The sequence below is a fragment of the Thermobia domestica genome, chromosome 1, assembly GCF_964235325.1.
Source record: "Thermobia domestica chromosome 1, izTheDome1.hap1.1, whole genome shotgun sequence".
Classification (NCBI taxonomy): Eukaryota; Metazoa; Arthropoda; class Insecta; order Zygentoma; family Lepismatidae; genus Thermobia; species Thermobia domestica.
This window is the reverse complement of record NC_137454.1, coordinates 384,973,485-384,996,574: the sequence shown is the minus strand read 5'-3', so window position 1 is coordinate 384,996,574 and position 23,090 is coordinate 384,973,485. Positions and strand designations below refer to the sequence as shown.

The 23,090-nt window shown below is 33.3% G+C and overlaps 1 protein-coding gene across 1 annotated transcript in view; it reads left to right on the top strand.

The window, feature by feature from the left end:
* cv-d (vitellogenin-like lipoprotein) overlaps positions 1–23,090 on the top strand; it is an 89,107-nt gene that overhangs the window by 11,121 nt on the left and 54,896 nt on the right. Inside the window, exons 4-12 of the mRNA XM_081731983.1 lie at positions 1,854–2,043; positions 5,641–5,828; positions 7,708–7,876; positions 10,603–10,756; positions 12,605–12,780; positions 14,360–14,577; positions 17,273–17,489; positions 17,837–18,053; positions 19,668–19,878. Coding sequence (XP_081588109.1) covers positions 1,993–2,043; positions 5,641–5,828; positions 7,708–7,876; positions 10,603–10,756; positions 12,605–12,780; positions 14,360–14,577; positions 17,273–17,489; positions 17,837–18,053; positions 19,668–19,878 — 1,601 coding nt within the window. The 5' untranslated portion in view covers positions 1,854–1,992. The remainder of the gene's footprint in view (positions 1–1,853; positions 2,044–5,640; positions 5,829–7,707; positions 7,877–10,602; positions 10,757–12,604; positions 12,781–14,359; positions 14,578–17,272; positions 17,490–17,836; positions 18,054–19,667; positions 19,879–23,090) is intronic.

The window sequence follows — 23,090 nt, the reverse complement described above, 5'->3', positions numbered from 1 at the left end:
TTAGGAATTTTAGGAATTTTAGTAAATCTCATGTTTTAGGTACTTCGAATTGGAATAAAAACTTGAAATTTAGTATGCTTGTACGTTTTCTATAAGATTATTTAACAAAATCACTAAAAATAAAAATTTCCAATTTTAGAGTGGTTTTATGGGGAACTGAAAAATCTTTCCCATGTTATTTATATCGGACATCTTCTACACCCAAAAATGTTTAGGCACTTTCTGTAGGGCTACAATGATGAAATTTGGCATGATTGTACCCTTTCGGGAGTAACCCACGATTAAATTACCAAAAGTGAATATTTTTAGCTTTTAGTGGGTCTAAAGGGGAAATGAAAAATCTCCATGTTATTTAAATGGGCGTTTTCTTGGGATACAAAATCCTGCCTTTTAGGTAGTTGAAATGCGAAAAGAAACTTAAAATTCGGTAGAATTGTGTGCTTAAGAGGTACAGGCCCGTAGGCCGAGCAAATATGGGGATCTGGAGGCAAAGCTCCCAGCTAGCCAAATTCAGGAAATATTAAGAGCACATGCACGAAATTTACTCTTGAAGGAAAGGTCGATACATGAGATGCGAGGCCGTAGGCCCAGCAAACGCGGGTCTGGGTGCGGAGCCCCCAGCTAGCCAAAGACTTATACTTTTATCTAAATTTTTGGTAAGGTCTAAATTAGAATATGCATTAATAGTCTGGAATAGCTTAACACATACACTTGTGAACAAATTTAAAATGGTTCAAAAATGCTTTATTAGAATGTTATGTTTTAGGTTAGGTTTAGGTTATTATTATTACTCCAATTCGTCAGTCTATTGAAGTTAAATTTGAACCATTAGAAGATAGGAGGAAATTGCTGGATTCGAATTTTATGGAAGAGGTGTTTGACAACCGCTGTTATGTGGACTATAATTTTAAAAAATGTGAATTAAAAGTTCTAAAATATGGTACAAGAGCTAGCATATTGTTCCAACCGAATGACAGGGAACATATTTTAATCACAAGATTTTAACTAATTTAATGACTGTATATAGGGTGTTCATTTATTATGTAGCCAAAATCCACTCGTGAAATCCTCTCACCTAAACAAATAAAAAAGCCCATATGAAAATAGGGCGAAATCCACGTTGTTTTAGTTATACGATGCTGAAAACGAGGAAAGTGTAACTTTGAGGCTGCCTAGCTCGAAAACTATAAAACATATTGAAGGCGGTTAAAGAAACATCAGAGGAACTAGTACACTCTCTATCCATGTTGCAGAGTTAGGTCTACCGCCGCAACGAATTTTATAGAAGGAGCTGAGGTATCGGAACTCTAATATAAGCACGTACAGGAAAAAAGAAGTTATGTTTTGATACAAAATGTCTAATTATCGGTTTATGAAGCTGTTATATCGTATACATGAGTATTATCATTTGTAAATTTCACGTTATCGCTAATTTTAATATCTGCAATTATGCAACCGTACATAGCACAGTTTAATATCAAAGAAAAGTATCTAAAGAAGCGACCCGCAAATAATGTATATGAATATTGTATGAAAGCAATAATGCCAATTAAATGATCACTGAAGTTATAATTCGTGCGGATAATGCAATAGAATGCGATGTTGCTTAAGAGCAACAGTGCCAAATAAAGGGTTAATCTATCATATAATTAGTTAGGTAATATCTGGAAAGAAAAATCTTGTTATTGTCACATTCGAAATAGTTTTTCCTTTTTCTTTTCTTCTTTTCTTTCTTTCTTTTTATTTATTTATTTATTTATTTATTTATTTATTTATTTATTTATTTATTTATTTATTTAATTATTATTATTTTTTTTTTGCATTGACTTATTTCTTTATTTTTTTTTCAACAGCCAGACGCTTGTATTAGCTCAAGAGGGTCCAGTTTCTGAACCAATAACCTTCGCAAGCAGTGATGGAGAATCCACGGATTTGAGTTATGTCTTCCCGCCCGTTAATCATGATGATCTGCACAAAGCCACAATTCCAGACATGTTTAAACAAGGGCGCGTCCAAACGGATAAAGCCAGGCTAATGAAACTGGTAATGGTATTTCCTATTTCATGTCAAATACTGTAGAGTTAAAAGTTATTTTTAATTCTCGGTTCTGTAAGTACGAACACTTTATAGACTGGGTTACGTTGTTTTGTTGTGGAATCTGTGAGTTAACTAAATCTATTGATTTCGAGAGTGTGAGTTTTCTAATCTTTTTATTTTATACTAGTCTAAATTATTTCTAAAATTAGAATTTTGCTTCATTAACCCGGCGGCATTGGTGCCAAGTCTCACAGACCCGTACCAACTGTTTTTGTAGCCTGTTACTAGCAGCTTGCCGTTTGTTCTGATTGGGGTTCAAATTGAAAATTTTATTTTTCAATGGACACTTCTGAACATGTTTTATTACCTTGAAGCATATTGAAACTTTTGAACTTTTTACTAAATAATAATAGACTGGAATAGTGATGTCGTCATTTTCTTCCCGTTACCATGGTGATCGCCATGTTTTTTTTTCTATACAAACGCGTGAAGCTAATGGCGCTAAAGAGCTTATTTCTTAAAGCTCCACATCCTTAAGTAATAAGGTAGAAATCGAATAGTTAATGTTAGCACAATTATCATGTAATCCACCATAGGAAGCAATTATACGCAATATAAAATCCCTAACGTGTAGATTGACAAACTGTCGGCACAGAGAAAGCTGTAAAAAATATATGATTTTTAAAAAAGACAAAAAGTTTTTTAGAATAATGTTAATTCTATTGGGGCATTTACACCTCTAATGTCTACTGTTTATAATGGGAGTGCACAATATTATTTCTAAGTACACATTACAAAAGAAAGAAAAGGCTAGCCTTTAGAAATGTTCAATCCAGACCATCAGTGGATGTAGGTAACATCTTTTCTTATATTCTCTATCAACTTAAAAAAAATATAGTAATTACACATCCAATTATGAGTGGTTCAGTATATATGTTAAACAACTGTTAAACAATAATCCTCTTCAAATTTGCAATAGTATATCATACTCATGTTATTGAATCAAAAATTTTCCGGAATTATTTAAAGTTAATATCTGATTATGAACAGGGTGAGTACATTTTAAGGTTTAATTTAACCTGAAAATATAGAAATTCTCAAAATATACATCAGAGGGAAAATTTCACAAGATATGTGAACCCCCTAATTTCAGTGTTAATGCTTGTCATGCACGCTATATTTAACATATTTCTTTTCTAATTACCTTTTCTACCCTTTTTTTCAGTTTCAATCATTAGAAATATTTAAAAGAAACATAAGGATTTGTTCCACTCTAGTGTTTGCAATTCCGAAATATTTCATCACTGTTTTCGTTTTGCACATAGGTTCTTTAGGTATTTAGGCTGCTTGTTGTTTAGAAAATAAAATGGCGATCACCATGGCAACGAGAAGGATGTGACGTCACACTTTTTCAGTCTATTGTAATTCTGCCATATTTTTCATACTCTTCAATTTTTCCAAAGATGCACTAAAATGTAAGATTTGTATTGAAATTCGCAATACCTGTTTAGTATGCGCAATACAAAATAAAATTATTAACAAAAAAATTTAAACAAAAATTATTAGGCAAAGATTTAAAATTTAAGAAATAGGTCTGTGAGATCAGGCACCAATGCCATCGGGTTAATAATGTGAGTAATCTCATAGTTCACATTGTTTAGTGAGTTTCCTAAATATTTTTAGATTTTTAATGTTATTATGAAGATTAGTGTACATGAAAGACATAACAATGTTGCAAAGCCATCAGATATAAACATTTTCTTCCAAAATTTCCATTAATGGGGAACTTTTCAGAAGACTTTGTTAGTTAAAATACAGATAAAAATAAGATTATTTGATTTTGAATTTAGCATTCCGTTTGGCAGCAAGGGTATATGAGACTTGGACCTACATCTTAACATGAGTTCCAAGCCACATGAGTTCCGCCGAGAATCAAACCCGAGTCTCCCACCTCAAAGGCGCGTATGCTAACCGCTTAGGCACGAGGGAACTCAAAATAAGATTATAATTATATGTTATCATTAAAAGTTTGTTGTCTTCCTCATTTTCATTCTAATTAATAAATATAAACATTATTATTATTATTATTATTATTATTATTATTATTATTAGTAGTAGTAGTAGTAGTAGTAGTAGTAGTAGTAGTAGTAGTAGTAGTAGTAGTAGTAGTAGTAGTAGTAGTAGTAGTAGTAGTAGTAGTAGTAGTAGTAGTAGTAGTAGTAGTATGCCAGATTAGATGCACATTCATTGAGAAGTATGCCAGATTATATGAGAAAAGACGAACCAATAGGTTTTTCTTTACACCAGTTTTCTATGGGTTCCAATTCATCGAAAGCTCCTGGGCTGGAAATCAAACTATGGTCTTCGGTTTACCGTTCAAGTACGCAAACCATTACATGATATTTTCGATACGTTTATTATTCAATATTTCCCTGTCAGTTGATTTCAAGGTCGGCCTTTAATCCATCAGCAAGAGCCTCATGCAAAAGTGTTTTCTTAGTCAAATACACTTTTAACTGTCCCTTTCTCATGCAAAAGTGTTTTTTTTAGTAAAATACACTTTTAACTGTCCCTTTCTCATGCAAAAGTGTTTTATTAGTCAAATACACTTTTAACTGTCCCTTTCTCATGCAAAAGTGTTTTTTTTAGTCAAATACACTTTTAACTGTCCCTTTCTCATGCAAAAGTGTTTTTTTAGTCAAATACACTTTTAACTGTCCCTTTCTCATGCAAAAGTGTTTTTTTTAGTCAAATACACTTTTAACTGTCCCTTTCTCATGCAAAAGTGTTTTTTTTAGTCAAATACACTTTTAACTGTCCCTTTCTCATGCAAAAGTGTTTTTTAGTCAAATACACTTTTAACTGTCCCTTTCTCATGCAAAAGTGTTTTTTTAGTCAAATACACTTTTAACTGTCCCTTTCTCATGCAAAAGTGTTTTTTTTAGTCAAATACACTTTTAATTGTCCCTTTGTCATGCAAAAGTGTTTTTTTTAGTCAAATACACTTTTAACTGTCCCTTTCTCATGCAAAAGTGTTTTTTTAGTCAAATACACTTTTAACTGTCCCTTTCTCATGCAAAAGTGTTTTTTTTAGTCAAATACACTTTTAACTGTCCCTTTGTCATGCAAAAGTGTTTTTTAGTCAAATACACTTTTAACTGTCCCTTTCTCATGCAAAAGTGTTTTTTTAGTCAAATACACTTTTAACTGTCCCTTTCTCTAAATATACAAAATTATTATATGCGAGGAGTGATCGGAAAGTAAGCCTGCAGTGAAACGTGTGTATATTATTTCATACAACAAATACAGCCAACAGACAGTACATACATAAGGTTATTTTTCGATACAGTCTCCATATCGGTTGAAGCTCTTGTTGCATCTTAGAATGAGTTTGAAGATTCTCTCCTAGTAAAAATCCTATCCTTGTGAGAAGGGAAATTGAAAGCTAGCACACATAATGTATTCGCTTCCTACAATAATTAGTTCAACTTTTCTTAGTTTAGTTTTTCTTAGCATTTATAACAATAGTTGTATTCTACTTCAATGAATATTGAGAAATGTTGTTTTGATATCCAGAATTGTATACTTTTCTATAAATTTCAGCTTCAAGAGGTATTAGAAAAGATAGCAGATTCATTAGAAGAATCAGCTATCAACACAGAGCATAAGCAACATCATACTTTCAGAGTTCAGTATTTGCAATGGATTATGTCTGCAATGGACTATGAATGTCTTAAAACTTGTTACGAAAGGATCAGTGTTGGAACCAGTTTCCGGGAAGAAACTATTAGGTAGGTATTTTTCAATTATTTATTAATTAATAACAAACAAGGATAAAAAATTATATTTCTAGTTTTATATCCCATGGGTACGCTCAGTAGGTTAAAGGAGAAAGATTATTAATAAAAGTGAATGATAGTGTTGGAGGAAACGGGAGAACCCCAATAAAACCCACAGATAAGATTGTCCACCACAATTTTACATGGCCTTCAATCGAATCACGATCCCCTCACACTAAAAGTGTGCAGTCTATCACTGAGACTCTGTGCCTTCAAATAAGGATGAAACGTTTCGAACTTTGCCAAAAAGAGCAGATAATTTCAAAATTTTTGGTTCGGAAGATTGATTATTCTTCATCAATTTTCTTAATATTTCGTCTGATTTTATTTATTATCAACCTTTACGGTGTGCAATGTATGACACCGTAAATGGTTATTCGTTCATTTCATTTGCCAGTTTTCACAATCTATACTTTCAATATTAATTTTATTTATGTCTTAGTAAATTCTATCAACTACAACAAATGTAAGAATTATGCTATAAACTTATAGTATATTGTTTTGTCTCACTATTCTCTTCGAAGGCAAATTTTAACCTTTTTCCCAGTATAATAAGGTGGGCCGCTAAACTAATTGATGTGGACCAGTTTCTTTTCTCTGTAGTTCAGATTTGGTTAGATTTACAATATTACGTACATAGAACTATTATATCATATATATATATAAATATAGACCTGGTATGGGAATATCAGATTTGAGTACATAAAACAAACACGCATGATAATGATATGATAATTAAGGACAGGATTTTAAGGTGCAAAAATGTGGTAGGAAAAAAGGAATAAAAGGGGCTGAAGAATCATTCAAAAAAGGTGCTAATAGGATCCCTTTATTAAGTGCTATAGTATACAGTTACATGAACATTCTTTATTCATTACACCAACAAATATTGTTAAAGTCTTGGCTTTAAACATTGGACATAAATTGCAAAATTGTTTTATTTAATCCCAAACTTGTACAAAATTCGATATTCTTGAAATAAAATGTGGTTAAAACCAACTCGGTATTTTAAAAAAAGAAAACTTTAATTTAGCAATATTGCGACTTGAGAAACCGTCACATACTTCTGGGTCCTCAGAAACTATATTTGATTATGCACAACATTTCTATATTTTCAAATGTTAGTTTCTGACGCATGGAGCTCAGGAGATCCTTGTGGAGAAACTTCGCTCGACATCAACAGAAAACAGTGGTACACATCTTGTAAGCGCAGGGACAGGCAGTTCAGTTGACGTTGCAAAGGTTTTTATGTCTGGATTGTCTCGCAAATTCAGTTCAAATTTATTCCTAGCAAATCCGTCAAGATTGCATCTAAATTTATTGAATGTTATGTGTAAACTAGATTGAAAATAAAACAAATCGTTCTGTCCAAATTTTTAAAAAAAGAGAGAAAAAGGGACAATAAAGGTGCTGAAGGCTAAAAAAAATAAGAAAAAGGGAAATTTTATGAAAAAGGGCAAAAAAGGTGTGCAACATTCACGAAAAAGGTGCAACAAAGTGCATTCATTTCAGTTCGTTTTATGCCCGGAAATACATATTTTGAACTTTGGTTGTTATAACAACTACATTTTTAGAAAAGGTGCTGCACCTTAAAATCCGCTCTCTAATAAGAAATAATGGACATTAGGATGAATCCTACATTTTAAGATTAATAGAATTATATAAAGTATATAACTATATTAGATCCAATTTGTCATTTGTGAGTACTCTACAGTTATGTAATATACTTACTTCATTAATATTTTTTTTTCCATTTCGCGTGACAGTAGTACTTTGTTACACTACAACATATTACCTACATATGTCTAAATATTATATGTTTCTGTTACAGATCATTGTTTCTGGATTCCCTTCCCCTCGCAGGCAGTGAAGCCGCAGCGGTCTTCATTATAGACTTAGTGAAACAAGGCAAAGTTGGTGGGATTACTGCAGCTAGTCTTCTTACGGCAATTCCTTCGAATGTTCATTCACCATCCGAAGCTCTTCTCAAAGAATTTGAGGTATGTATAAGTTTTAATGTTTATTAATACAAGAATATCTTCTCGAAATATAGCGTAAATAATTCATGTTATTAGATTGTTAAAACTTAAACATGATCTCAGATGAATCATGTTATTAGATTGTTAAAACTTAAACATTATCTCAGATGAATCATGTTATTAGATTGTTAAAACTTAAACATTATCTCAGATGAATCATGTTATTAGATTGTTAAAACTTAAACATGATCTCAGATGAATCATGTTATTAGATTGTTAAAACTTAAACATGATCTCAGATGAATCATGTTATTAGATTGTTAAAACTTAAACATTATCTCGGATGAATCATGTTATTAGATTGTTAAAACTTAAACATTATCTCAGATGAATCATGTTATTAGATTGTTAAAACTTAAACATGATCTCAGATGAATCATGTTATTAGATTGTTAAAACTTAAACATGATCTCAGATGAATCATGTTATTAGATTGTTAAAACTTAAACATGATCTCAGATGAATCATGTTATTAGATTGTTAAAACTTAAACATTATCTCAGGTGAATCATGTTATTAGATTGTTAAAACTTAAACATTATCTCAGATGAATCATGTTATTAAATTGTTACAACTTAAACATCATCTCAGATGAATCATGTTATTAAATTGTTACAACTTAAACATTATCTCAGATGAATCATGTTATTAGATTATTAAAACTTAAACATTATCTCAGATGAATAGCATGATAATGACATCAAATGTTTTCAGAAAATGTATGTAAATTACATCTATTTCATTCATTAATAATTTATGTCCCTAAAATATTTATGGACTTGAAATATTTAGGGGTGCCTTTAGGTTAATTAAAACACTTTCATAAGTGTATTTATTGTTACTGAACAGTTATCTTATGCTACCTTTGTATCTTTAGGTGTAAAAATGGATGGATCAACTTTCCATGTAGTTCGAAAGTATTGATTTGAAAAAAATGTTTTGAAATAATATGGGATATTTAACTAAGCGAGAGGTCATATAATTAGACAGAAACTTAAGGTCATCATATGTCAGCATTTATGCGGACATGCCTGCATTTTGAGATTAAAAATTTCTATCCATATACTGTTTTCGAAATTCCCTGATTTTTCCGTAGTTCGTAAGCTGAAATGTGTTGCCAATTCAATTTCAGACATTTCTCGTGTAAAGATATTTCGCTATTTGTATTCAAAGAAGAAACTGGTGCTTGGGGTCCCGGGTTCGATCCCAGCCCCCACCAAGTGAAATTTGTGGTGGACAAACACCGTGTGCGTGGGGTTTTCCCGGGGTTCTCCCGTTTCCTCCCATTTTCTTCATTCCACCATTTCATTCATTACTCATCATCACCGTCTCCTTTAGCCTAACCGACATAACCATGGGACGTAAAACTCAAAGATTTCATTTCATTTTCAAAGAAGAAACTGTATGAAGTCATCATGATGCTGCGTAAGTACTGTTGTGTAATTATTTTTCATACATTTCAATATATTTTTCATAATATTTTAAATACAGACATGAAAATAAAAGATAAAAGTTTTCATTCTTATGTTGAATACATATATATAACGAGTTAGCCAGATAGAAGTGTGTTTATATTTTGGCATTTCAGCATGTGGTAACCCTAAGCAAACTATATTATCAAAAATGAGGAAACAATAAACTTGATTCCTTGAAACTAAATATCGATTACAAATTTTTATATATGTTTCCGTTTTCAGTGTTTGTTTTATTATGTACGAAGGTCGTTCGGAAAGTAACCTCCGATTGATTAAAAAAGAAACACCAAAACAAATAAGAAGAATCTATTATATATATATATCTGAAAACTACTTCTTTGTTCTATTTTTCAACATAGTTTCCATAAACATTCAAGCACTTAACATATCTCTGCACTACCTTAGAAATTTCATCAGCATAAAAATCTCCCGCCTGTGCCTTGAGTCAGCCTGTGACCGCATTTTTCAGCTCGTTATCATCACCAAAGCGCTGAAATCCTGAAAAATTGTGGAAATTCATCCGAAAGATCCGAGATTATGAAACGTAGATTTTTCACTAATTTTTCTATCAATTTTCTGAACGATTTCATCAGTGACCACTAATGCCCTGCTACTCCTCTCTTCATCACGAATGTTTGTTCGTCCACTTTTAAATGAACGAACCCATTCACGAACAGCTCCTTCACTCATCACACTTGGTCCATACACGGCACAAAGTTCCCGATAAATAACTGCTACCGAATATTGTTTTGCCATAAGAAAACGTATAACAGCTCGTATCTCACACTTGGCGGGGTTTTCTATTGCAGAACACATTTTGAGGCGCTACAAAAGTGGAACTAGTAATCAGACAACCTTCACTCTATCACAGCTGGATGCGTACTGATCTACCGTGCATGTCTGTTCAAAGATGGTAGCATTGCCCCCACTACGTCACGCACAGTGACCAATCGCAGGTTACTTTTCAAACGCGCCTCGTACTATTATAATTATTATTTTTCACTGAATTTGACTGAGATTCATAAAATAAGTAAATGAAATATGCTATCTGGCAACCTTGGATGTTGTGTAGGAATTTACTCAACATTAAATTAGCATGTTCTGAAATTAAATGCTTCACATGCTGCAGAGAGGAAGATTTACATATCTACATATAATAAGATAGAATGTTACCATGCAACTCAAAGTATTCTATTCTTTTCTTTTTCACAGGGACTTCTACACCTATCGTACACACCAGAGCAAAGCGCAATTCAACGAAGTGCCGTTTTGAGTTTTGGAGCTCTTATATTTAAAACATGCAGTATTTCTTGTAATCCTGAAACGCTTGAAAATTACGTTGAGTATTATTATCACAAATTTAGAGGTAAAGAAATTTAGTCTTTCATATATATTCGAATTCTTATTTTAAATGTTTGCTATCTTTCTTCTGCGCTTACAGAGGTTCTCTTATTTTAATAATAATTATAATGTGTTAACTATCTTTCATATAAAGACTAAAGAAAAGCTATCACTTGCTTTTAATTATTGAGAGAATGACCAACGCAAATGGATTATTGAGATCCAAGTGGAACTTGTACCAGGAAAATTGTCAGTTTTCGAAATAAACTCCTTCCCCCAGTAACTGTAATTACCTAGCGATGACAAATAATTTACCCCCTTACCTATACCTTACCTATTTCATAAGTCGTAGCAACTACTTTTTTCTCGCGAACTGGGGAGAACATAAAAAAATTAAGATATGCATTTAAAAGTATGCGACATATACTTCCAAATGTTGCCACCAGATGACCGCAGAGTAGTGGGTGTGAGCAAGCATCGAAGTTGGGTTATTAAGTGACAGTGTTCGGGAATGGAGGTGACGAATCGCAAGCAACGTGTGTATGACAAAATATCAGTTCTCCACGTCGGAAATGCACGGGAATGCTATACAGAGTTATAGGAAACAATGAGTGGTAGTTATCGAATAGTAGTGAGGTGGCGAAGGACTTCAGACATGGCAGAGTGGCATGGCAGAAACAGTGGGTGCCAATGTCCTGTGGCTACAAGAAACAGTGGGTGCCCATGCCTAATCGAATAGTAGTGAGGTGGCAGAGGACTTCAAACAGGGCAGAATGGCATGGCAGAGCCACAGGAAATAGTGAGTGCCGGTGCCCTATCAAATAGTAGTGAGGTGGAGAACTTCAAAAACGCCAGAGTGACATGCCAAGACCTTCTTGCTGAAATCTCTTCAGATTGATGCGACAAATCTCGTAGCGTGTCCACTTTTTTTTTTTTTTTTTACCTCGATTAAGCGATGTGGCACCTATTTTGCACAAGATTCCGCATGTGTATGTCCTTTTTCCACATGACCCGCTTAAAGTCTCAACCACTTCGCCACTGTTCGTTAGAGGTAAGTACACAAATATGGGATAAGCACGAACACCCACTGTTACTGTACGAAGGGGACTGTTAACACATATGTTGATTATAATCCGTCATCTCCGTTCCAGAATATTATCACTCAGTGACTGAAACTTGGTGCGTCCTCACACCTACCTTTCTGAGCACATACTCGATCTAATGTGCTGGCAACATTTGGAGGTACATATCATATACTTTCAAATGAAGTATTTCATGATAAATATGAAATTTATCATATCTCCAGTCCACGAGAAAACATATTGTTGCCATGACTTATAAATCAGCCCTTGTATTAGCGAATTTAAGTAATATATTTAATAATTTAAATATTATATTGGGAATAGTTAAGTATAGTTCTACAAAAAGCTGAAAAAGGGTTAAGCATCATATACAGATGAAGAAGATTATGATTGGTGAGTCACTCTTTTAAATCAATTGATTAAAATAAATTTTTCCCCTGAAAATAAGAGTTCAAGCTGTACAAAGAGAACACAACTAGTAGCTTGAAAGATCCTTTATTCTATACTCCTTATGAATAGTACGAATTAATGTGTTATGTAGATAATATAAGTTGTACGGAAAATTGTTAATTCAAAATTTAAAAAAGAAAATTAAACCTTTTTTTTTTTTTTTTTTTTTTAGTTTTCCAGTATTTTGTAAATTTAGACTTGCCCTTGAATTACTAAATATATTGATTTTAACTTTGTGTCTAGAATTAATAAATGTTCCAAAAATGAAACTAACTCATTTGCCAGAGCGTAAACATGTGTTCGATGAATTTACTGAAATGTGTATTCTACGACTGTTTTAGATAGTGAAGATCATGCCAATCGAATGTTGTATCTACAAGGCATGAGTAACATTGTAATTGGGTCGGTCGGACGATTTCTGGAACCGGTAATCAAAGGGGAGTTAGGATACTCTCATCACGTGAGATTCTTAGCAGTTTGGGCTAGTCTTCCCAGTTTGATGTTCCAACCTGAGAAGGTAAGTCTTTAGATTTAAAATAAAATCACTGTTAAATTAAATATTTTCCTTTCTCTCTTGCTGGGAATTTTAAATTCAAAATCTAAAACCAAAGTACGCAGTTGTGTCGTTTTAGTAATTTCAATGTTACAGCTAGGAATGAGATATTTTTGGTTTGTATATGACAATAAATGTCAAAAAGATTTCAAATCAGTATTCTATTAAATCAAATTGAAGGACCCTCTGCAATAACAAGGTAAGTGAAATTGGTGGTTGAGTTAGAAAGCTTATAAGCTTAAAGTGCAAAGATGCAAATGAATTGTTTTTTTCTTACAATAGACGCTTCGTATATGCACTAGAGGTGACGGAAAAGGACAGTAAGTCCATACGCCTTCTTTATCTATGTTTTACCAGGAATCGAGGTAACTCGACTTACCTTGCCATTGCAGAGGGCCCTTCAATTATACAGGGTGTCCCGGAGTGAAGTGGCAGTACTTCGGAAAATGGTAGTATGGGTGATTCTAAGCAAAAACTCCATATGAACATGGCTTCTATTCTCAATGGTTTGAGAGCTAATGGCAAAGTTAAGATTATTTTAAGATTGTTTATGGGAATTAGATAGTAATACTGATTCCCAAATTTCTCTCAATAACTTCTTTTTCAAAGACACTTCTGCCACGCGTTGCACACCGTTGGAACGGCCATTACATCATCTATCAAATGCGCTATGTCTCACCTCTGTAGAATAACTACAGGGTGAGCAATAAGCAACATAAAATAAAAAGTGGTTCACAACCTATAGCTCTCAAACTATTGAGAATAGGACCCATGTTCATATGAACTTTTTTTTTTTTTTTTTTTTTGCTCAGAATCACTCATACTACCATTTCCCAACGTATTGCCACTCCCGGGATACCCTGTATAGTTTTGTGTTGAAAATTAGATTACAGATTACCCTCGTATATAAAAATGCATAATGTAATGGAAATTGACAAGTTAAGATCGATAAGATATGATAATTGATTGGTTAGTCATATGTTCGTAGTCTATATAAATAATTTCTAATACCGTGTCACGAAAATGTAACAATGGAAAAGCTTTAATAAATTTTGTAGATCTCTAATGCGCAAAATATTTTGAATGTTTGAAACTTCAAAATGTGTCAATTTTTGAATCCTCGTTTCAAATTGTGATAATGATTTTTGAAACGCGCTGTCAGAATGGCAATAATTATTATGAAAATTTTACTAGAATTGTTGAAATAAATTAGATTCATTGCTATTAGGAACTTAAAATAACAGCACGTATGTTCACATTTGTAAGAAGGTTCAATTTAAGACTGTATTAAGTCACGGGATAATTTAAAATTAGATCTTCAGTGTATTACACTAAGTAGAATAAGTTAGAGAAGATTATAAATCATTGTTCTATAGAGAATGTATTATTCATTATATTTGCAAAGCAACGTATACATATAAATAGAGGGAGATGAAAGAGTCAAAATATTATTTCTGTTTACGATATCTATACCTACAGCACGCCTATACTAACTTGTGTGTCCTAACCATATTTGAAATAATATTTTATGTATTAATTGCAGTTGTATGAGATGTACTATCCATTGCTAATCAATCGAAACGAACACACGGAAATGCGAGTTGCCGCCCTTATTGTACTTCTGATCACCGATCAAAGCTTGGGACGCCTTCTGAATTTGTATTGGTATATTCAATCGGAGCCAGATATTCATCTTCAAAATTTCTTCTACACAAGCATCCAATCATTAGCAGGAACAAATAATCCTTGCTATTACAATTTGTAAGTGACACTTTTTTGTAGTAAATTATAATGTGTTGTTTTGTTCTTAATATTTTGGTCACTTTTTAAAAAGTACAATACCTATCAGTAGTTCTTTATAATTTTATAACTAGGGTTGCCATAATTTTTTTGGTTCAAAATACGGACCTTAAAACGACGACCTATCAAAGATACGGTGCCCAAACACAAAGCAAATATTTTGAAATTTCTTACCTAAAGATCACCTTTTTCGGTTATCACACAATTATTTACTGTAATATTAAAACACTATTGGAAACTAACATATTTTTTTTTTCATTAACACACACATAATAAATCATACCATTAAATTATGTATATTAAATTTACCAAAAGAACACTGGAATGGAAAAATGACACACTTTTCAAAAACATAACATACTTTATTAATAGCAACTAAAATATATGATGAAAATACAATTCTTTTCGTCCGAGATTTTAGCGATTTCCGACTCGGAAATTTTGGGGTAGCTCCAAAAACTGTCAAATACAAACATTTTCCTATTTCATGCTTTGTACGATACGGACACAGACCCAAAAATACAAACAGTCCATACAAAATACGGACATATGGCAACCCTATTTATAACTCAGCTCATAAGTGACAAGAACATTTAGTATTTACCTAAACTCAGATATTTAAAAGGTTGGTTAATTCCTTTACTATAAATAATGGATTTTTTCATAAGTATTTCTATAAGTTTCAGTTCCTTCTAAGAGCGCTTCACAACAACTTCTAAACTAATTACAAGGATAATAATACGTATACTAACTCACTTGTAATGTTTCTTCAATACGAAATTTTTTAGCCAATATTTCAATTGAGCTACTGGTCAATCTTCATCAGGGAAAAGGGTTTCAATTATTTTCCTATACAGATCTTCATATAGGTATAAGTACGTACCAACTAACAGGGCACATAGTAAAAAATTGATATAGTATTAAGCATACTTATATGATATATTCACAAAAAATTCGTATATTACCAGTTAAGAGATCTTATTCAAATAAACTCAAAAGTTTATATTTTTTTAGGAGTCACTCGAGGAGTTCTTCTTGTAGAAATCTTCATTATATCTATCAACCGATTAGCGCTTGAAACGCCTAGAAGTACAGAGTTGCCAGACCAAAGACTATTGTAAATTCCATAACTATTACAACCCATAATTTATGAATTTGTAAGTTTTAACAACCAAACAGATTATAATAAAATATTTTGAAGTTCTAAAACTTGTTTTTGTTAATATAATTAGTAATAATAGTATCGAAGTATTTCTGGATCTTTCTGTTAACCATGTTTTGTAAAGGATTCTTATCCTAATACAATATGCTTCAAATACGTTCCTTCCTATGTTGAAGAAGTAAAACTTCCACATTTTGTAATTGAAAGTTACAGAAAGCCTATACTAAACATGGATAAGGGAAACATTCAAAAAGCTTTGGACACTACTATTACTAATTGCATTAACAAAAACACATTTTGGGACTTCAAAATACTTTATTATAATCTGCTAGATTGCTAAAAGTTACAAATTTATAAACTATGGGTTCTTATAGTTGTAGAATTTGCAATAGTGTTTGATATGGCAACTCTGTACTTCTAGAAATTTTAAGCCCTTATCGGTTATGGACATAATGAAGATTTCTGCAAGAAGATCTCCTCGACTGTCTCCTTAAGGAAACATAAAATTAGTTCAGTTTATTTAAACAGTAACATGTTAAGAGTTCTTAACTGGTAAAACACAAATTGTTTGTAAATACCTCATATAAGGACGATAATGATATACATTTTTTACTACATACCACTGTTAGTTGTCACAACTATGTGAAGATCTGCGTGGGAAAATAATTGAGGCCCTTGGTCCTGAGAAAGATCGACTGTTAATTCAATTGAAATATTGGCTAAAAAATACGTATCGAAGAAACATTATAAGTGAAACAGTATATTTATGTTGCAAAAGTGTTCCATACGCGCAATAAGTACTTACAAGGATTATTCACTATACATTTCAGCTTCTTCCAAGAATCCTTCACAACTATTACTACTATAGATTTGAACTACTTCCAAGCATTCTTTACAACTATTTACTATAAATTAATAGTAAATAGTATTAGTAATAGTATTGTGTTTTACGAAATACAATTGGAAGAATATACTACTACTACTACTACTACTACTACTACTACTACTACTACTACTACTACTACTACTACTACTACTACTACTACTACTACTACTACTACTACTACTACTACTACTACTACTACTACTACTACTACTACTACTACTACTACTACTACTACTACTACTCGTTGATTAAAATATTTGTGCGATTTATTGCGAGCAGTTGTTTTATCTTTGATTGATTGGTATTATATTTACACCTTTAGTCAATAGTGAGGTTACATAGGGCGAAACCTTCAGTTTAAAAGGGATCTGAACTACTATAATGTGTTTGATGCTCCTTCACAGGTAATCGAACCCGGACCTCCTGTACGAAAGACACATGCGTTAGCTATTAGACCATCAAGAAGAGCTAATTGTCTTATCAGTTTATACTGGTTTATCTCAGTATTATAACCGATTTATCAATACAATTTATAATATTATATTTATTAAGTTGTATTATCTCCATCAGAAATTATGATACTAATTATTGTTATTACTGTGTTATAGGGGAATCAATGCTGCAAAAATTGTGCGTTTCGTCCGTCGACCATCTTCTTCTGGTGTGGGTACAACAAACGACTTTGTTGACTATAGGGATCAAGATTATGGATTTGGAACGTTTTCTCAAATATTCACGATAGGTGATCCTCAAAATGGGAAACCAAGCATTTTCTACGCTGGGATCAGTGCTTTCGCCTACGATATCAACTTCGAAGACCTCGAGGTGAGTTGCATATGCTTATTAGCGCCATTTTGCTAAGGTGAAAACGTATTCTTCTTTATATCGTACAAGGGGTTTTTATTTTGTTTCCCTCATTGGTAACAGTTTAGAGATGAGGGGCCAATACTAGCCAAAAACAGGATGATTTTGGTGATTGAAGTTCTTTCTGCATGAACTTACGTAATTAAATGGTTAAGTACTAAAGTTACAAATTTAGCAATTATATATAGTGTTTCGTTAAAAACTAGAGCGATTCCTTGAAATGGGAAACTAGTATCTTGTACGCAAATAATGATTTCTTGCATACATGGTATGAAGTTGCATAAGTAATGTTTTAAATTTTAACTTAGCTGTACGTGAAAGCTGAAGGTGGAGGAAACCTAGACCAAATACTGAAAAGTAATGACGAAGACGGAGAGAATAGTAAGCTTCAAAAGATAATCTCAATGCTCAATGTTCTTCCAAGAGATTCGAATAAATTACATGTTGAAATCATTCTCAAACGTCACAGAAGAACAGTAGCCTGTATCTACCTGAATGAAAGTACAGTTGAGAATATTATAGAGGGTAAGTTCTTTTTTTTTTCTATATAAAAAAAAACGCTACTTTAATCTGTCTTACATTTCTTTCTCTATTTTTGCTGTGACTATATGTAGTTTAAACCATTCATCTAGATACATACTAAGTTAAAAGATATTGGTATAAAATATATATTAGTATAGATTTTGATGTTGATCTTAGTATAAATAAATATTGTTGATCTGTGTGTAGATATTGTTAGGGTCATCAAGTCTAGGAGGCTTAGGTGGGCGGGTCATGTAGCTAGAATGGAAGAAAGTAGAAACGCTTTCAAAGTCTTGACTGGAAGACCAATTGGAAAACGACCATTAGGAAGACCTAGGCGCAGATAGGAGGACAATATTAAGATGGATCTCGCAGAGATTGGAATACAAAGTAGAAACTGGATGCAGTTAGCTAACGATAGAAGTCAGTGGAGAGCTTTTGTGAACGCGGCATTGAACCTCCGGGTTCCATAGGCCATAGAGTTAGCTAGTTAGTTAGTGTGTAGATATTGTTGAAGGTATTTTCTGAAGTTTAAAAAAAAATCTAATGAGAAATTCCTTAGCACAGATAATCCATTTTCCACTTTGTTAGTTGTTAATTATACAATAATAAGAAAAAAATTACTTCTCGAAGAAATGTTTCTAATATAAGACAATACTAGTACGATAAAATAAAATATATAAAAATCCTTAAATTTATTTTCAATTAGTATTTAAATACGAGGGTCATTCAGAAAGTGGTACCCGTTTGCGCCGCATGAAGCGCTGACGACTCGAGGAGCCGCTGGGCAAGGTGAGACTGCGTCAGTGGCTTGTCTGCCTGTTCTGTGCGAGGTTACGTGACGCTAGCAGTGCATGTGTTGTGTCTGTGCTCGTTTGTAATGATTAAACGAATTGAGAATCCCGCCAGTTGTGAAGTGAGGGCCGTGATTAAATTTCTTAATGCACGAAACGTTCGACCTTGTGAAATTCATCGCAAATTAAAGGAGGTGTATGGAGACAATGTGATGGACGAGTCGTCTGTTTGGCGCTGGTGTCGCAACTTCAACCTGGGGAGGGGGAGTACACACGACGAGGAGACCATCTGTCATTACAGACGAACTGCTGAGGTCAGTAGACGAATGCGTGAGGAACGATCGGCGCGTCACAATTGATGAACTCTGTGAACATTTTCATCCCTTTACAAAGCTTAAAGACTTTCTGGCGGGAAAGAGATTTGACAGCGATTAAGAACTTAAACGAGGCGTGATTACGTATCTCAATACGCTGGCGACGGAGGACTATGACGCTGGAATACAAAAACTCGTCATATGGTATGACAAATGCCTCAATTTGCTTGGTGATTATGTGAAGAAGTAGTGTAAAGTATGCTCTTTCCAATAAAAAATGTGTATATTTGTTAATATATGCTACTGTCTCTTTATTGCACAAACGGGTACCACTTTCCGGATGACCCTCGTATAAAATCAGTTAAATTTATAATTTATAAAATCAATTCACAGAAAGTCATTTTATATAGTTCGTTAAGGATAACTTTCAATTTTGCAGATGTCTTTTTATGTGTTCTACCTTTATTTTATGTAACATAATGATTGATGTTTGTATTTGTCTTCTGCAGCCGTTCAAAATGTGAAAGCAATTCAAAAGGAGTTTTATGTCAACTACCAACGTGTAGGATCCTCAGGTTACGGTTCCTATCTTCAACCCAGTGACGTTGGCATGCCTGCAAGTGGAATCCTCACAATACCATTTGTATTTTCGCTTCGTGGTAATTTCACGCATGATTTCAATGGGCAGAGAGTCACTAGACACAACCAATTTGTTGCCAAGTAAGCGAGTTATTACGTTTAATAGTTTGCTTTGACATTATTAGAGTAAGAAAAAGGTCTATTATACAGGGTGTTACTAAAATTGTGTAACAATATTTTGAGAACAGATTCCTTACATCAAAATAAGAAAAAAAGTTCATATGGACCTGTGCTCAAAAGTGGATAGTTTCTGAGTTATAGGGTGTCGAAAATGAGAAACAAGTGAACTTCAAAAGTTCATAGCTCCACTACTATGGGAACTATCGTAATCGGGTCAAGACATCACTAAGGAACTGGTATGTGAACTATCCAAATATCCATGTTTAAGCATGCTCCAGTACTTTGCACACAAATTTTTAGAGAGGTAGGTGGAGAGTGATCAAGTACTCCCAAACAGCCTCTCTAAAACTGATTGTGCAAGTACCGGAGGTTCTGAAAGATGGATATTTGGATAGTTCACATACTAGTTCCTCAGTGATGTCTTGACCCGACTACAATCGGTCCTATAATAGTGGAACTATGGACCTTTAAAGTTCATTTTTTCATGTTTTCGGCGCCCCATAACTACAAAACTATGTAGTTTTCGACCACAGGTTTATATGGACTTTTTTTTTATTTTGATGTGAGGTATCTAATCACAAAATATTGTGACAACATTTTGACACCCTGTATATCAATGCGTGTCAGCCATTTTAAGTCTGACACCCATCTGGAAGGATATTAAATCTAATTACAAATTCCAAAAGATAAATTAATATCATAAAGAAAAAAGAACTACTTATTGTTGTTAAACAATAAAATATTATAATAGAAAACATTAAGACTTAATTGATAGATATAATTATCAAGTAATTAATCAATACTATACTTATGATTGTGTATTGCATAGTCTAAAATGATTAATTGAATTAAAAACATTTGCAAAATATATCCTACAAAATTCTGGGTTCTGGAAGTCTTGTTATTATTCTTTTCGTTTCCTTTGGCATTTTAAATAACTGTACTTTCAAAATAATTTCTTAAACTCCAAAATTAAAATTATTTCCAAAAATAATTTTTGAATGGCGAAATTTGAAATCAAACTTTCTATAGTCACCAAAGAAGTGTAAGTGTGGGGACTACCATTTTGTTTTCCGTGTCAGATAGTGTAAGTTAAGTTTAATTGTATGTTAAAGCATATGTCTTAACGTATTAACATTGATATTTTTGTACTTAAGTCTCTTGGCTCAAAGGCGAAAGTTCTTTCTAGTCAAAATACGGATTGCTTATGACTTGAACAAACTAATGTCTCGTTTGAAAGTGCAGAGAATATTCAGTTTGTGACATCCGAAAAGTTCACTCGTTGCAAACAAAGTGTTTTTCCCCAGCAGACGGAAATTTTCTGCGTGTGCATTTTTCTCCAAAATTCGTACAAGAGACTCGCTTAAGTTTAATTATTATTATTATTTTAAAGACATGTCTGAAACTACAAAGCTTGCTATAAAAATCACAAATCAAAGGAAAGGCTATACCTGTTATTCATCTTACTGCACGTTAGTTCCAAAAGGGGCAGAACCCGTCTCGTCTGGAACGTGTTAAACTTAAAAATTGAAAACTTTAGAACACCGTAAAGTAGCCTATTTGTGATCCATCAAACACATTGTCAAGACTCAGCAGCGACTCAAGATTTATATACTGAGAATTATTGTTTATATTGTTTTGAAGATATATTCTTTTCCTACATCCATTCGTTTTTAGGAGTTTGGTTTACTAAGTAAAATTACTTTATTTTTATTTATTTATTTAACGGTAGAGTTAAAGCTATGTTTGCTTTTTCTTACACTCAACCAAATCAAATGTATACAAGATATACGTACTACCATTAACGTCGAATCCATAAAAATTACAATTGTTACATTAATGCATATGTACTACACACACACATATACCCCTACACACGAATATGCTCCCTTACATACCTCCTCCCCCGCCATACCCTCATACTATTTAACATACAAACAAGAAAACTATACATACAGCATACACAGAACGATAAATGTATTCTTAAAAGTATACTACCTTACATTCCCCCCTCCTCCATACCTCCCCACAAACTTAATATTATAGATACATACCTCAAGTTTCTGTTTACATTTGGTTGCTATTGCTCAGCTTTGTAGGAAAATTAAAAAAAAAAAAAAAATATTCCCGACATTGGTGTACATTGGGTAAGGCTATCAGATATTGCTTCAAATTTCTTTTGAATGTCGCAATTGAGGGTGAATTTCTTACATCTGGTGGAAGTCTGTTCCATTCTCTAATACCAGAGATTGCGAATGAATTAGCCATTTGATTCGTATTATGACGAGGTATCGACAGCAGTGTTGATCTGCTAGAGCGAGTATCATGATTGTGGCTATCTCTAACATACTGTAGTTTATTGTAAAGATATATAGGCACACCAAATGTCAAAATTTTAAATAAAATTGTCATTGACTGGTATATGTAGCGAGCTTGGATATCTAGCCAGCCCAATTCATTAAAAAAAAAAAAAAAAATGGCGTGAAGTGATCAGAACGTATACTTCATATATTTACCCTGTTTGTTCGTATGCCTGTCAACAGGGACGTACGCAGGGGGGGGGGACCTGGGGGTCCAGACCCCCTCCGAAATTTCGACTTTTTAAAAAAAAATTAGCCTAATTTTAGGGGCAATTTTAGGAATTTTAATATAAAATACCTTCATTTTTAGTTTGGACCCCCCCTCCCGAAATAAATTCCTGGGTACGCTACTGCCTGTCAATAACTACTCTGATGGATCAACATCATTTTTGGTCAGAATGAAGAGGATCAAGAGTTAGGAATCGACTTCGTTGATGGATCCAACCTTTGCAGTATGCAACCTAGCTATACGCCATGCTGGTTGCATATAATTCAAACCAAACTTCTTCGCGAGATACACGTGACACTGCTACCTATTTATAAGTTCATAAATTTAAACCTGTAACTAATACTAATGTAATGTACAGGCCATCAAGTTCACCGAGGGGTCGTACTCGTAGCACCTTGTTTCATCACCACTGATCACACTGTCTAATAACTCTTCGTCGGCTTCCACACAATCCAGCACTTCACGACTCGTTTTCACTCGCAGTTCTTTTTGCTCCTCGGTCAACACCTTGGGGACCAGTTTGGCGCACACCTTCCGCATGTTCAATTCTTCAGTCACAATTTTTTGCACTGCATAGTATGTCA